At 43.1% G+C, this 11,867-nt stretch overlaps 1 protein-coding gene across 2 annotated transcripts in view; it reads left to right on the top strand.

Moving 5' to 3' along the window:
- Positions 1–7,610: 7,610 nt before the first annotated feature.
- LOC140734223 (insulin receptor substrate 2-A-like) overlaps positions 7,611–11,867 on the top strand; it is a 52,332-nt gene continuing 48,075 nt past the window's right edge. Inside the window, exon 1 of one of the 2 annotated variants that reach the window (XM_073057908.1) lies at positions 7,611–11,425. In XM_073057908.1, the coding sequence (XP_072914009.1) occupies positions 7,834–11,425 (3,592 nt within the window). In that variant the 5' untranslated portion in view covers positions 7,611–7,833. The remainder of the gene's footprint in view (positions 11,426–11,867) is intronic. The other variant, XM_073057909.1, reaches the window with a different exon arrangement.

Genomic DNA, 11,867 nt, shown 5'->3' with positions numbered 1-11,867 from the left:
TGATCGTGGTTGTAGATTAATCATCTTAGCCCCAGGGCATCTCTGCAGAAATTCTGAAACCTATCTATCTTCAGCTGCTTCATCAATAACCTGCCTTCCACTATAAGGTTAAAGTGGGATGTTACAAATGGGCAAAAGTGTTTAATTCAATTTTCAACTCTTCAGCATGATTAAACAGTTATTGCCTGTGTCCACTAACACCTAGATAACATTCTGGCATTGTCTGATGGAACAAATAATATTTGTAAACCAAAGTACAGACCAAATGATTTAAGGTGGTAGTTAAAATGAGATTATATATTTTTTGTCTGTTGTGAGAACATGCTCGAAGGCTTTTCTATAGAGTAATATAGCATGGAAACTGGCCCTTTGGCCCAAGTGACCCATGCTGACCACAGCATTCTCCCTGCCGATCCCGGTTGTCTGCTTTCATCCCTTCCATCCACATAGCCTCTGAAGGCAGGATGGCCCACTGGCTACCCATTTCAAATTGATTTCCCAGTCCCATTCTAACATCTCTGTTCGTGGCCTCCTCTACTGTTGTGATGAGGTCAGACTCAGGTTGGAGGTGCAACGCCACATATTCCATCAGGTAGCCTTCAACCCGATTTCTCCAACTTCTGGTAACCTCTCTCCCGTCCCCTTTTTTATTTTTCTATTCCCATTCTGGTCACTTTCTCATTCCTTTACTTCTCACTTGTCCATCAGCTTTCTCTGATTCTCCTTCACCTTTCTTCCATGGTTCACTGTCCTTTCCTTTCAGATTCCTTCTTCTTCAGCCCTTTATCCCTTTCACTCATCCCCTGCCTAGCTTCTTACTTAATTCCCTCTCCCTCATTCACCTACCTTCTCCTCCACCTGGTCTCACCTATCACCTGCCAGCTTGTACTTTTTTTTCCTCCCCCCCCCAACTTATTTATTTTATTTAGCGATACAGCATGGACGAGGCACTTCTGGCCCTTTGAGACACGCCAATCCAGCAACCCCACCACCCCAATTAACCCCAACATAATCACAGGACAATTTACAATGACCAATTGACCTACCCAGTACATCTTTGGACTGTGGGTGGAAACCAGAGCACCCGAGAATACCTATGCATTCCATGGGGAGGTGAAACAGAAACTCTTTAAGAACAGTGCGGGAACTGAACTCCGAACTCCTACACGCTCCGAACTGTGATATCATTGCACTAATTGCTGCGCTACCGTGGTGCCCATGTTCTGACTTGAAGTTCTGGCATGTTCTTGCTGTGGCTTCTGCTTCCTTCCTTTCCAGTCCTGACAAAGTGTCTTGGCCCCTCCATAGCTACTGCCTGATTTGCTAAGTTCTTCCAGCACTTTTTCTGTGTTTTAAAAGGCATAGGAGCAAAATTAGGCCATTCAGTCCATCAAGTTTGCCCCACCAGTCGATCAAGGCTGATTTATTTTCCCCCCAAACCCAATTTTTCATCCTTCTCCCCATAACCCCTGACACCCTTACCTTACCCTTCCATTTTAAATATAGCTAATGACTTGACCTCCCCATATGTCTGTGGCAATGAATTCCACAGAATTACCACACTCTGACTAAAGAAATTCCTCCTCATTGCTGTTCTAAATTGATGTTCCTCTATCCTGAGGCTGTGCTCACTGGTCCTAGACTCTGCCACAAAAGGAAGTCTCTCCACTTTCATTCTATCTAGGTCTTTCAATATTTCATAGGTTTCAATAAGATCCCCTCTCATTCATCTAAACTCCAATGAGTACAGGCCTGGAGCCATCAAACACTCCTTATCTATTAACCCTTTCATTCCCAAAATGATTCTTGTGAACCTCTTCTGGATCCTCTCAAACACCAGCATGTCTTTTCTCAGATAAGGGGCCTAAAGCAACCCACAATACTCCAAGCCCGGACTGAACAATGCCTTATAAAGGCTTGGCATTACATCTTTGCTTTTATATTTTAGTACTCTTGAAATGAATGCAAACATTGCATTTTCCTTACCACCAACTCAAACTGCAAATTAACCTTTAGGGAATCCTGCCCAAGGACTCCCAGGTCCCTTTGCACCTCTCATTTTTGGATTCTCTCCCTGTTTAGAAAATGGTCTATGCCTTTATTTCTTCTACCAAAATGCTCAACCACATACTCCCCTACACTATATTTCATCTGCTACTACTTTGCTCATTCTCCTAATCTGTCCAAGTCCTTGTTTCCTCAACATGACCTACCCCTCCTCTTATCTACATATCATCCCCAATCTAGGCTACAAAGCCATCAATTTTGTCATCTAAATCATTGACATTTAATGTGAAAACATGCGGTTCCAACACCAACCCCTGCAGAACACCACTAGTCACCAGCAGCCAACCAGAAAAGGCTTTCTTTGTTCCCACACTTTGCCTCCAGCAAGTCAGCCAATATTCGATGCACAAAACCATGAAGACTATTCCTGATCAGGTCTTAACTAGCTTAATGATGGTAGATCTTGTCCCTCAGCAATGCTTCCCTACAAACTAAGTCATACTCACCAGCTTGTACTTCCCTGCCCTCTCCTTGTTACCCTTCTTGAACAGTGGATCAACATTAGCCAAACTCCAGTCTTTTAGAACTTCACTAGTGGCTAACAATTGAGCAACTAACTTTACACGGGCCTCCACAATTTCTCTGGCCTCTGATAAGCTCTGAGGGTGTACTTAGTCAGGTTCTGAGGATTTGGCTACCTTAATGTGCTTCAAGACTGCAAATACCTCCTTCCTCACAAAATACGTATGATCCAAGACCTCATTACTTACCACCCTATTTTTTTTTTGGCATCCACGATATTCTCCTTAGTGAACACTGAAAAGATATAGACATTACAAATGTTGCCCATCTCCTGTGGCTCCGCACAAAGGTGGCCCTGATAGACCTAGTTTCTCCCCAGTCACCTTTTTACTGTTATATTAATGCTTCTAATACGCAAACACTAATGGAGAAAGGAAAACTGAGGTAATATCACAGTCAGATGAATGGTAGAAATGGTTAGTTTGATACATACAGAAAAGACAAGCTTAAGTTTGGAGAGTTCAATATGCAGTCTGAAAGGCTGCAAATTGAGCAGAGAGAAATTGAGGTGTTGTTTCTCAAGCCTGCATGAGAATTTGTTTTCATTCTGCAGGAGCCCACAGATAGATGGCCTCCTGATGCAATCCTGATGAAGTGTCTTGGCCCAAAACATTGACTGTTTATTCTTCTCCATAAATGCTGCCTGGCCTGCTGAGTTCCTCCAGCATTCTGTGTGTATTGCACAGATAGGTCAGCATCTAACAATTTACAGTGGCCAAGTAACCTCTGACCGTAAGCAGAGATATATAAAATCTTGATAACAAAGTGGACGAAGAAAAACCATGAGTAGATGGGAATGCAGGATTGATTAAATGGTGGAGCAGGCTTGAGTGACCAAATAACTACTGCAGTTTTCACATTGTATGTTCATAGTCCCTCAGGAGGCTAAAGACATTCAGCATGTCCTCGTCTGCTCTTACCAATTTTTATCAATGCACAATAAAAAAACATTCTGTCTGGATGCATAGTGGCTTGACTGGCAACTGATCTACATGTGATCACAAGGAACTGCAGAGAGATGTGGACACAGATCAGCACATTACAGACCAACCTTCCCTCTATGGACTCGGTCTATACTTCTTATCGCCTCAGTAAAACAGCCACCATAATCAAAGACCTCACCCACCCCCAGATGTTCTCTCTTCTCCCCTCTCCCACTGGGCAGAAGATACAAAAGCCTGAAAGCACTTACAACCAGATTCAACGACAGCTTCTATCTTACTGTTATCAGATTCTTGAATGGACCTCTTGTACAATAAGAGGCATAAACAGTCGATGCTTTGGGCTGAGATGTTTTGATGAAGGATCTTGGCCCAGAACAGTGACTGCTTGTTGCTCTCATAGATGCTACCTGACCTGCTGAGTTCTTCCAGCATTTCGTGTGTGTTGCTCTGGATTAACAGCATATGCAGAAACTCTTGCATTTATATTATGCAGTCATAATATTTTACTCAAGGGAGGGAGGATTAACTTGCCAGATTATATTTAGCACCTTTGTGAGAAGAATTCTAAATCCTGTACAGTAAAACCAGGCCATTGTTAGGCACCATAACCTCGACTATGTCTCATTCATGTAAATATCAAGTGGAATATTTTAAGATAACTGGGCATTGGTCTTTATGATGCTTGGGATGTTGGAAAGGGAATCACTCTGGACCAATGCAAATTCTTCACGATTATGTATGTTGTGATCCACCTTAGTTGACAAGTGATATGTTCACAGAACCTTTACCACCATCTTCCTGACAGAAGCACATGTTGGAACTCATTCATTCTTAGCCCACACCTAATTGCTCTCAAGAAGGCGATTATAGTGAACAGTCTTCAAATGAGTTAGTTATTCACTAGGGAGTTTCAGAGGGCATCTCGGGTGAGTCTGGAGTCACATATTGACCAGACCAGACTAGGCAAGGGTGATAGATTTCCTTTTCTCATGGGGATTAAGCAACCAAATAGGTTTTAAAACAATCCAGTAACTTTCATCATCATTTAGACCAGCTGTTATTCCAAATTCCACATTACTATTCAGAATATAAATTTCACAGTTGCCAAGGAGGGATGTGAATTTGGGTCTCTAGATTGTTATCCAAGCCTCTGGTTTACTAAATAAATGCACACCACTAATGTACTGGGGCTGTCAGTGTTTGTTATGATTATCATTCAGCTAACACTTTCACAAGGCTGGTATCTAATTATAAGGTGTATTGAGTGTTAAATTTGACGCTCTATTTTCCAGTTTCTGGTAAACCACAGCCGATTTCTCAAGAAATGAGAAATGTACCTGGATAAGGAATTTTAGATAATTGTAATATTCAGTTGCACTGTTCCTGTTTATTACCGACACTTTATTCAAATGTGGAATTACTCAGAACAGATTTTATTTAATTGCATTAACTCCACACTGCAGATTGAACTTGTTTGTCAAGGTGGTAACAATATTTTTGTATTCACAATGAGATGGTCATACTAATTTGGAGGGCAAGTAGGCCGGCTGGCGAGATGAAGGTAAATTATTTACCCTCAAAATGTGTCGCAAGGCAGTTTTTCAACCATCTTTGGATGATCAGTAGTTGTAACACTGAGTCACTGTCAGTTGGAAGGACAGGCACACTAACACCAGCATACTAGAGGAGGCCAACATGAGCAGCATCTCCACCATTCTAAAGCAATACAGTAGCAACTCCAATGGTTAGATCATGTCTCTCGGATGACTTACTCAGGTCTCCCCAAAAAGATCCTTTACTCCCAGACTAAGGAGGATCAGCGAGCCCCTAGATGGCAAAGGAAATAACATCAAAAACAGCCTGAAGAAATTCAATATTACATCTGAAAACTGGGAAGACATTTCACTCACTGGATACATCTGGAGGAGATCTGGTCAAGAGGGAGCCGTACTGCAGAGAACAAACGAAACGTGAGACTGAACAACCAAGAAGACTCAACTGCTAACCACAGCCACCACATACTGTACTTTTGCCCACACTGCACCAGAATATGTGGATCCCAGCTCAGACTCTAAACCATTTGAGGACCATTTACAGCCAATAAACAACCACTTAGCAGAACATCTTATCAGATTGGAGTGATTGTACTACTACCAAAGCCACTGTGGTCGATAATTCCCGTACTCAGAAAACATTGTATTGTTTATCGAAAAAATAACTTGCTCATAATGACTGTTGATTGGGGGAATCTGAAGCACAAAGTGCAAACTGCTAGAGGGAATCAGTGGGTTAAGCAGCATCTGTGAGAGGAAAGGAATTATAGATGCAAGGTCTTGACCTGAAACAGCAACGATCTCTTCTGCCCCACCCCCACTACCACAAATGTTGCCCAGCCCGCCAAATCCCTCCAATGGTGTGATCTTTGCTTTCTCCTAGTGATGTTCAATGTATTTCTTCATCATGTCGACACAGTTTGGTATGATTGGTGATTTCAAAATCAGTAATGTTTTGTTTTCGTTTAACTGGAACTGTATGACATCTCATGGATTCCAGTCATATTTTAGGACTCTAGCGACTATATCCTTATTTGAACAAACATCACACTACATTGCTTGCGGTTGTTATGTAGACAAATACATTTTTTTACTGCTGTCTCCACTGTAATAATGCGTGTTTTTATTAAATAAAGTGGACCATAGCGTGTTAAAATTCACATATTTCCTTATATTCCCATTTTTGTGCAGTAATTTGTAAATTTGTACCTATTTATCATTTAACTTTAATCATCTTGGGGACGATTGTTGCAGCAGGCAGGTGCCCTTGAGCCAAATAAGAGAAGCAGTTTGTTCCAGATTGTAGCGTACGCGCGTGCATTTTTTTTTTGTAAATTAGAAATAGAGGCCTTAATCAGTAAGAAAATCTAACTGTTTTTACGAGTCACAGATCTGAGAAACATCACAGTAGATTTGCAGTATTTTATCAACCTGGTGTGTGTGTGTGTGTGTGTGTTTTTAAAGCAGCATAATTTGGGAACCAACAGTTCTAAAACAAGTGCGGGATAAGGCGTATTTGAAATATCAATGAATCAGTAACGTAGAACCGCCCTGTAAAGACAGTCATTCCATCCGCCTTTATTTCTCATTATCAGTCTTAAGAACTAAAAGTGTCAGAACAGGAATATGTAGAATAAGCAGATTGGATTCATTCAATCTCCGGCATACCGAAGTGCGTATGAAGGTAACAACATCTCTTTTCACTGCAGATACCAAACGCTTATTCATCACGGATTTTGGTGTAAACAACACAAGAATGCGCAGGGGGTGGGGGTAAAAAAGCACGCCTGCGCTTGCACGGCGTTCTGGCAAATGCAGTTTTCTCAAAGGATTCCCTTTCGCGGAAAAAAGTGTTTATCAACTACAACTCTCAGGAGGAATGAACATGGTGTGCCTCAACATTTCTTCAAAACCGTTTGGGAGAGGTTGTCGATTTAAATGTAAATGTAAAAGTTATAAATATATAAGATTTAAGTGAAGTTATATATTAAAAGCAAAACAAATTTTGCAAATCTGTTTCCCTTTCAAGCGTTTGTTATATCTCAATTAACTGCCGGTTCTGCAGCATTAACTATATTATTCATCTCCCTTCCCCTCCATTAGTCTTTCTGATGATAGCGAGGAACTGCTGGATGAATGTAAATTAACGAAAGATTTTTCCTTAAAAAAATTAGCGTATTGCAGCTTTAGCACCACCACTTGCGCAACAGCCAATAAGAACTGAAATTACTCAATTACAAACTGATTTACACAATACCTCGCCTCAGCAAAGCTTTGCAGGTCCAACAAACTTGGCACAGGGCGGGAGCGGAAAAAAAACACTCAGCCTACTGATCCCGCCCTCCTCGTATGCGATTGGCACAGCTGCAAGACGAATGAAAATGTACCAATTGACGTGCCGATCTATAGGCCACCGGCTTACGATTGACAGTACACCTGGAGAGCTGTGCGGTAGTAACTGGCAGGCCGTTCTGCCAATAAACTGGAGACCCCGCCCACCCACGTTAGAGCAGCAAGTACGGTTCACTCTACGGAGCGTACGTCACAGGTTGTTTTTTTTGCCGTGACTGAGAAAAGGGGGGCGGGGAGAAGGGGGTAAAAATTAGTTCGTTCCGATGTGTGTGTTTTTTACGGGCAGCCAGGGAGATGTTTATGCAGCCAAAACCCTGAGGTAAAGTGATAGCCGAGCAATTCCGCGGGGAGGAGGTGGTGGCAGGGTTTCCTTCCATCAGGGGGCAGCCGGTACAATGGCGAGCTCGCCCAATTATTACCACCAGGAGCATTTACTACTACGCCGACACTACAACAACAGAGGGGACAATGAAAACAACAGACGCGCCGGAGATACGGCTGCCAGGAGAAGGACAGTGACAACGGCGGTGACGACAACAGCAGCAGCAGCAACAACAACAACAACACACACGCCGTCGGTACCGCCACCGTCGTCGCCGGCGACAACGGTAAGAGGTGGACACGCGCCGGAGTCGGCGCCGCGCGACAGGCTCGCCGCCAACAACAACAACACGGTTCGGCTCGAGCTCGGAGTCCAGGCGCCTCCGCCGCGCGAGGCAGCGGCGGCTTCGGCTTCCAATGCGCGCGAGTCGCTGGCGGCCGGCGGCGGCGGCGATGACGGCGGGGGCGCGCGGGAGCCGGTGGTCCCCGTGGCGCGAGCGGCGGCCGCCACCGCTACCACCTCCACCTCGACTACTATGGACGGTTACGAGGACGTGAAAAAGCACGGTTACTTGAGGAAGCAGAAGCATGGTCACAAGCGCTTTTTCGTACTGAAGGGCCAGAGCCACCTGGGTCCGGCTAGGCTGGAGTACTACGACAGCGAGAAGAAATGGAGGAACCGGTCGACCGCCCCGAAGAGAGTCATCCCCCTCTATCAGTGTTTCACGGTCAGTCGGAGAGCAGACGCCAAAAGCAAGTACCTGATAGCCCTGTACACAAAAGACGAATACTTTGCCATGGTGGCAGAGAACGACCAAGAACAAGAGAGCTGGTATTTGGCCATAAGTGAACTAATGAATGAGGGGAAGAAGACGGTTATGGATCCTGATGAAGTGGAAGAAAACTATGGCAATTTTACTCCTGGTACTGTTTTTAAGGAAGTGTGGCAGATTAATGTGAAGCCAAAAGGGTTAGGGCAAACTAAGAACCTGACTGGGGTGTACAGGCTGTGTCTTTCCAGCAAGATGATCCATTTTGTTAAAATCAATTCTGATGTGCCTTCTGTGCATTTGCAGTTGATGAACATCAGGAGGTGTGGCCATTCTGAGAACTTCTTCTTTATTGAGGTGGGGCGTTCTGCTTCAATTGGCCCTGGTGAATTGTGGATGCAGGTAGATGACTCCGTGGTAGCTCAAAACATGCATGAAACCATTTTGGAGACGATGAAAGCTTTGAAAGCTTTTGCTGAGTTTCGTCCCAGAAGTAAAAGCCAATCCTCTGGGACTAATCCTATATCATTTTTGACTCGGAGACACCTTGGTAATTTGCCACCTAGTCAGACTGGATTGCAGAGGCGTTCTAGAACAGAGAGTGTGACTGGGACTTCGGCATCCAAAAATGAGGCGTACCGTTTTCGAACATCTAGTGAAGGTGAAGGTACAATGACAAGGCCATTTGGGTCTGTAACTGGAAGTTTAATCCACTTAAATTCTGCAAGAATGGGCTTAAGTAGGGGAGATGGGGGTAGTAGGTATGTAAAGCCACCATTTGGCCCTTCAAACCATAGTAGGTCAGTATCTCTGCCAGTGACATACCTACCATCTACCACAAGCCCTGTAAGTGTTTCTTCTAGTAGCGGACATGGTTCAGCATCTGATCCCCTCACTCGTCCATCAAGTTCATCTATTTGTGGTTCCCCAAGTGATGGTGGGTTTATTTCCTCTGATGAATATGGATCTAGTCCTGGGGATTTTAGGTACTTCCGGGTTCGGAGTAATACACCAGATTCACTTGGTAATACGCCACCAATTCAAGAAGAAAGTTGTTTGTGTGATTACATCTCAATGGACAGACATATTAATGCTGTAAATCCTGAAAGCAGAGTACGAGATGACTACATGATTGCTGAGAAAGGATACAGAAAGAGAACCCATTCTCTAACCACCCCTGGTGTAGTGATTATGCATCAAAAGACTACGCAGACAACTTCATCTTTGGAAGAGTCTAATGTTGATTCAAACTATGGGGGTATTGGTAATCAGCTCTCATGTTCTGCATCACCAAAGTTGACCTGTAATCCTTACCATGGAGATTATAGTGATGTTGAGATTGGGTCATCAGTTAACCAAAGCCAAAATAGACAAAGAGATGATGGTTATATGCCAATGATGCCTGGAGTTGCATCTGCCAGCCATAATAGAAATCATGATTATATGCCAATGAATTTTAAAACCATGTCTGCTCCAAAACAAATTATTTCTTTGCCGATAAGTCAAATGGACTCCAGGGGATACATGGTGATGTCCCCGAATGATAGCAGCTCTCCAGTGCGAAGCATGTTTACAGAATATAGTTCCAAACTATTGAGCAGCAACAATGAAAAGTTATCAAATAGTGACTATATGGACATGTCCCAAAGAAATCTAAATACACGGAAATTATCTAGTGATGTTTTCTATAATCACAATAGCCCCGAATCTCAAAAGTCTTACAGCTCGTATTATTCACTGCCTCGATCATTCAAAACTCCTTCACAAGAAAACGGTGAGCATGATGAATATGTTCCTATGTGTTCACCAGGAAGGTTGATGTATGGGGAGGCATCATTGTTTACTGGCAGTATTACCAACAGTGGTTTAATTCATGAGACATCTCATTCTCCAAGAACACTTAGCCAAGGTGATCGTGTTGTACAGAAAGGCAGGGTTGAAAGACCTACAAGATTATCACTGGGCATGCCGGAAGTAAACAGTTTACCACGACTGTTTGAGCAGAGTTTGCCACCTGAGCCAAAAAGTCCAGGAGAATATATTAATATTGCTTTTAGTGAGAAAATTAGTAATACGCCATACTCACTTTCAGCAGAAGGATCCCCTTCTTCTCTTGGCTCCAGCAGTGAGCATCGACGCTCCCCATTGTCAGACTACATGAGTGTGGATTTGGATGTACAGTCACCAAAACCAGCTACTCTTTCCTCAAATTCTTTGACTGGTATGCCCATTGTTTCAAGTTCAAGTGTAACTAGAAGCCAGCCAAATGATGCCTACATCAGTGTTCCTCTTGGTGCTGCTTGTGTCAACACACCTGTGGAGGTAGATGATTACACAGAAATGACTTTTAATTTGGCGGTAACAGCCACTCCTTCTGCTTCGCCAAAGCCTGACAGTGCAGAGTTGGCTAGTCCTACTGACATTGTAAAGCGTTTGTGTATTATTGATCAGTATCCTAGTATAAATACCTTTCCTGTCCTCAATCCTCCCCCTGAAGCCAATCATGGTCCAAAGGTGATCCGTGCTGACCCACAAGGAAGAAGGCGCCACAGTTCGGAAACATTCTCCTCAACACCCTCAGTGGCATCCTCGTCTCCTTTTTTTGCTGATGGGAGTAAAAGGCACAGCTCTGCTTCATTTGATAATGTTTGGCTTAAACAAAATGATGTCAGTGATGAACACAGAAGTACCATGTGCAGGAATACATCTGCAGGATTTCAGAATGGATTGAACTATATTGCTTTGGACTTGAGGGAGGATCACGGATGTTGTGAACCGAATGGAGGTGTGCAGACTTCAGACCGACCCCACGTTGCCAACAGAATAGATTCTGGAGGCTATGCCAGCATAGATTTTACCAAATCTGATGGGTTGAAATATACCTCTACATCTGAAGGTTTGTTTTGCTTTTGTTTTCCATTTTTCAGGCGATCAAAGTACAAGGTTGTATGAAGCAATGAAATATTAACTGAATGTCAAAATGGAGGGTAGGAATTTCTGTAGGGACTTGACAAGTTGTATGCAGTGAAATGGATGATCTATAGTCTTAGGTTTGTATGCTGTAGATGTATTCTTTAAATCTGGTTTGTTAATAACATTGGGAGGAAGTAAGAATAATTTGACTGCAAGTCAAAACTATTTCACTGCAAGTTTGCATTTACTCCACACAATACATTATTTCATTATTTTCAGATATTGGCTTTTTAATGCAGTTTTGCACAACAACATTTTTCATCTTATACTTAAATGGTAGCTTAGGACTACAGATGGTCTTTTTTTTAGTTTGCAGCAGTAATCACATACAGAGAATTAACCTTTGGAATTGGGGTAGGTAGATT

Source organism: Hemitrygon akajei, chromosome 10 (assembly GCF_048418815.1).
Source record: "Hemitrygon akajei chromosome 10, sHemAka1.3, whole genome shotgun sequence".
Taxonomy (NCBI): Eukaryota; Metazoa; Chordata; class Chondrichthyes; order Myliobatiformes; family Dasyatidae; genus Hemitrygon; species Hemitrygon akajei.
Note: the sequence above shows the minus strand (reverse complement) of the source record. Positions and strands in the feature narration are given on the sequence as shown.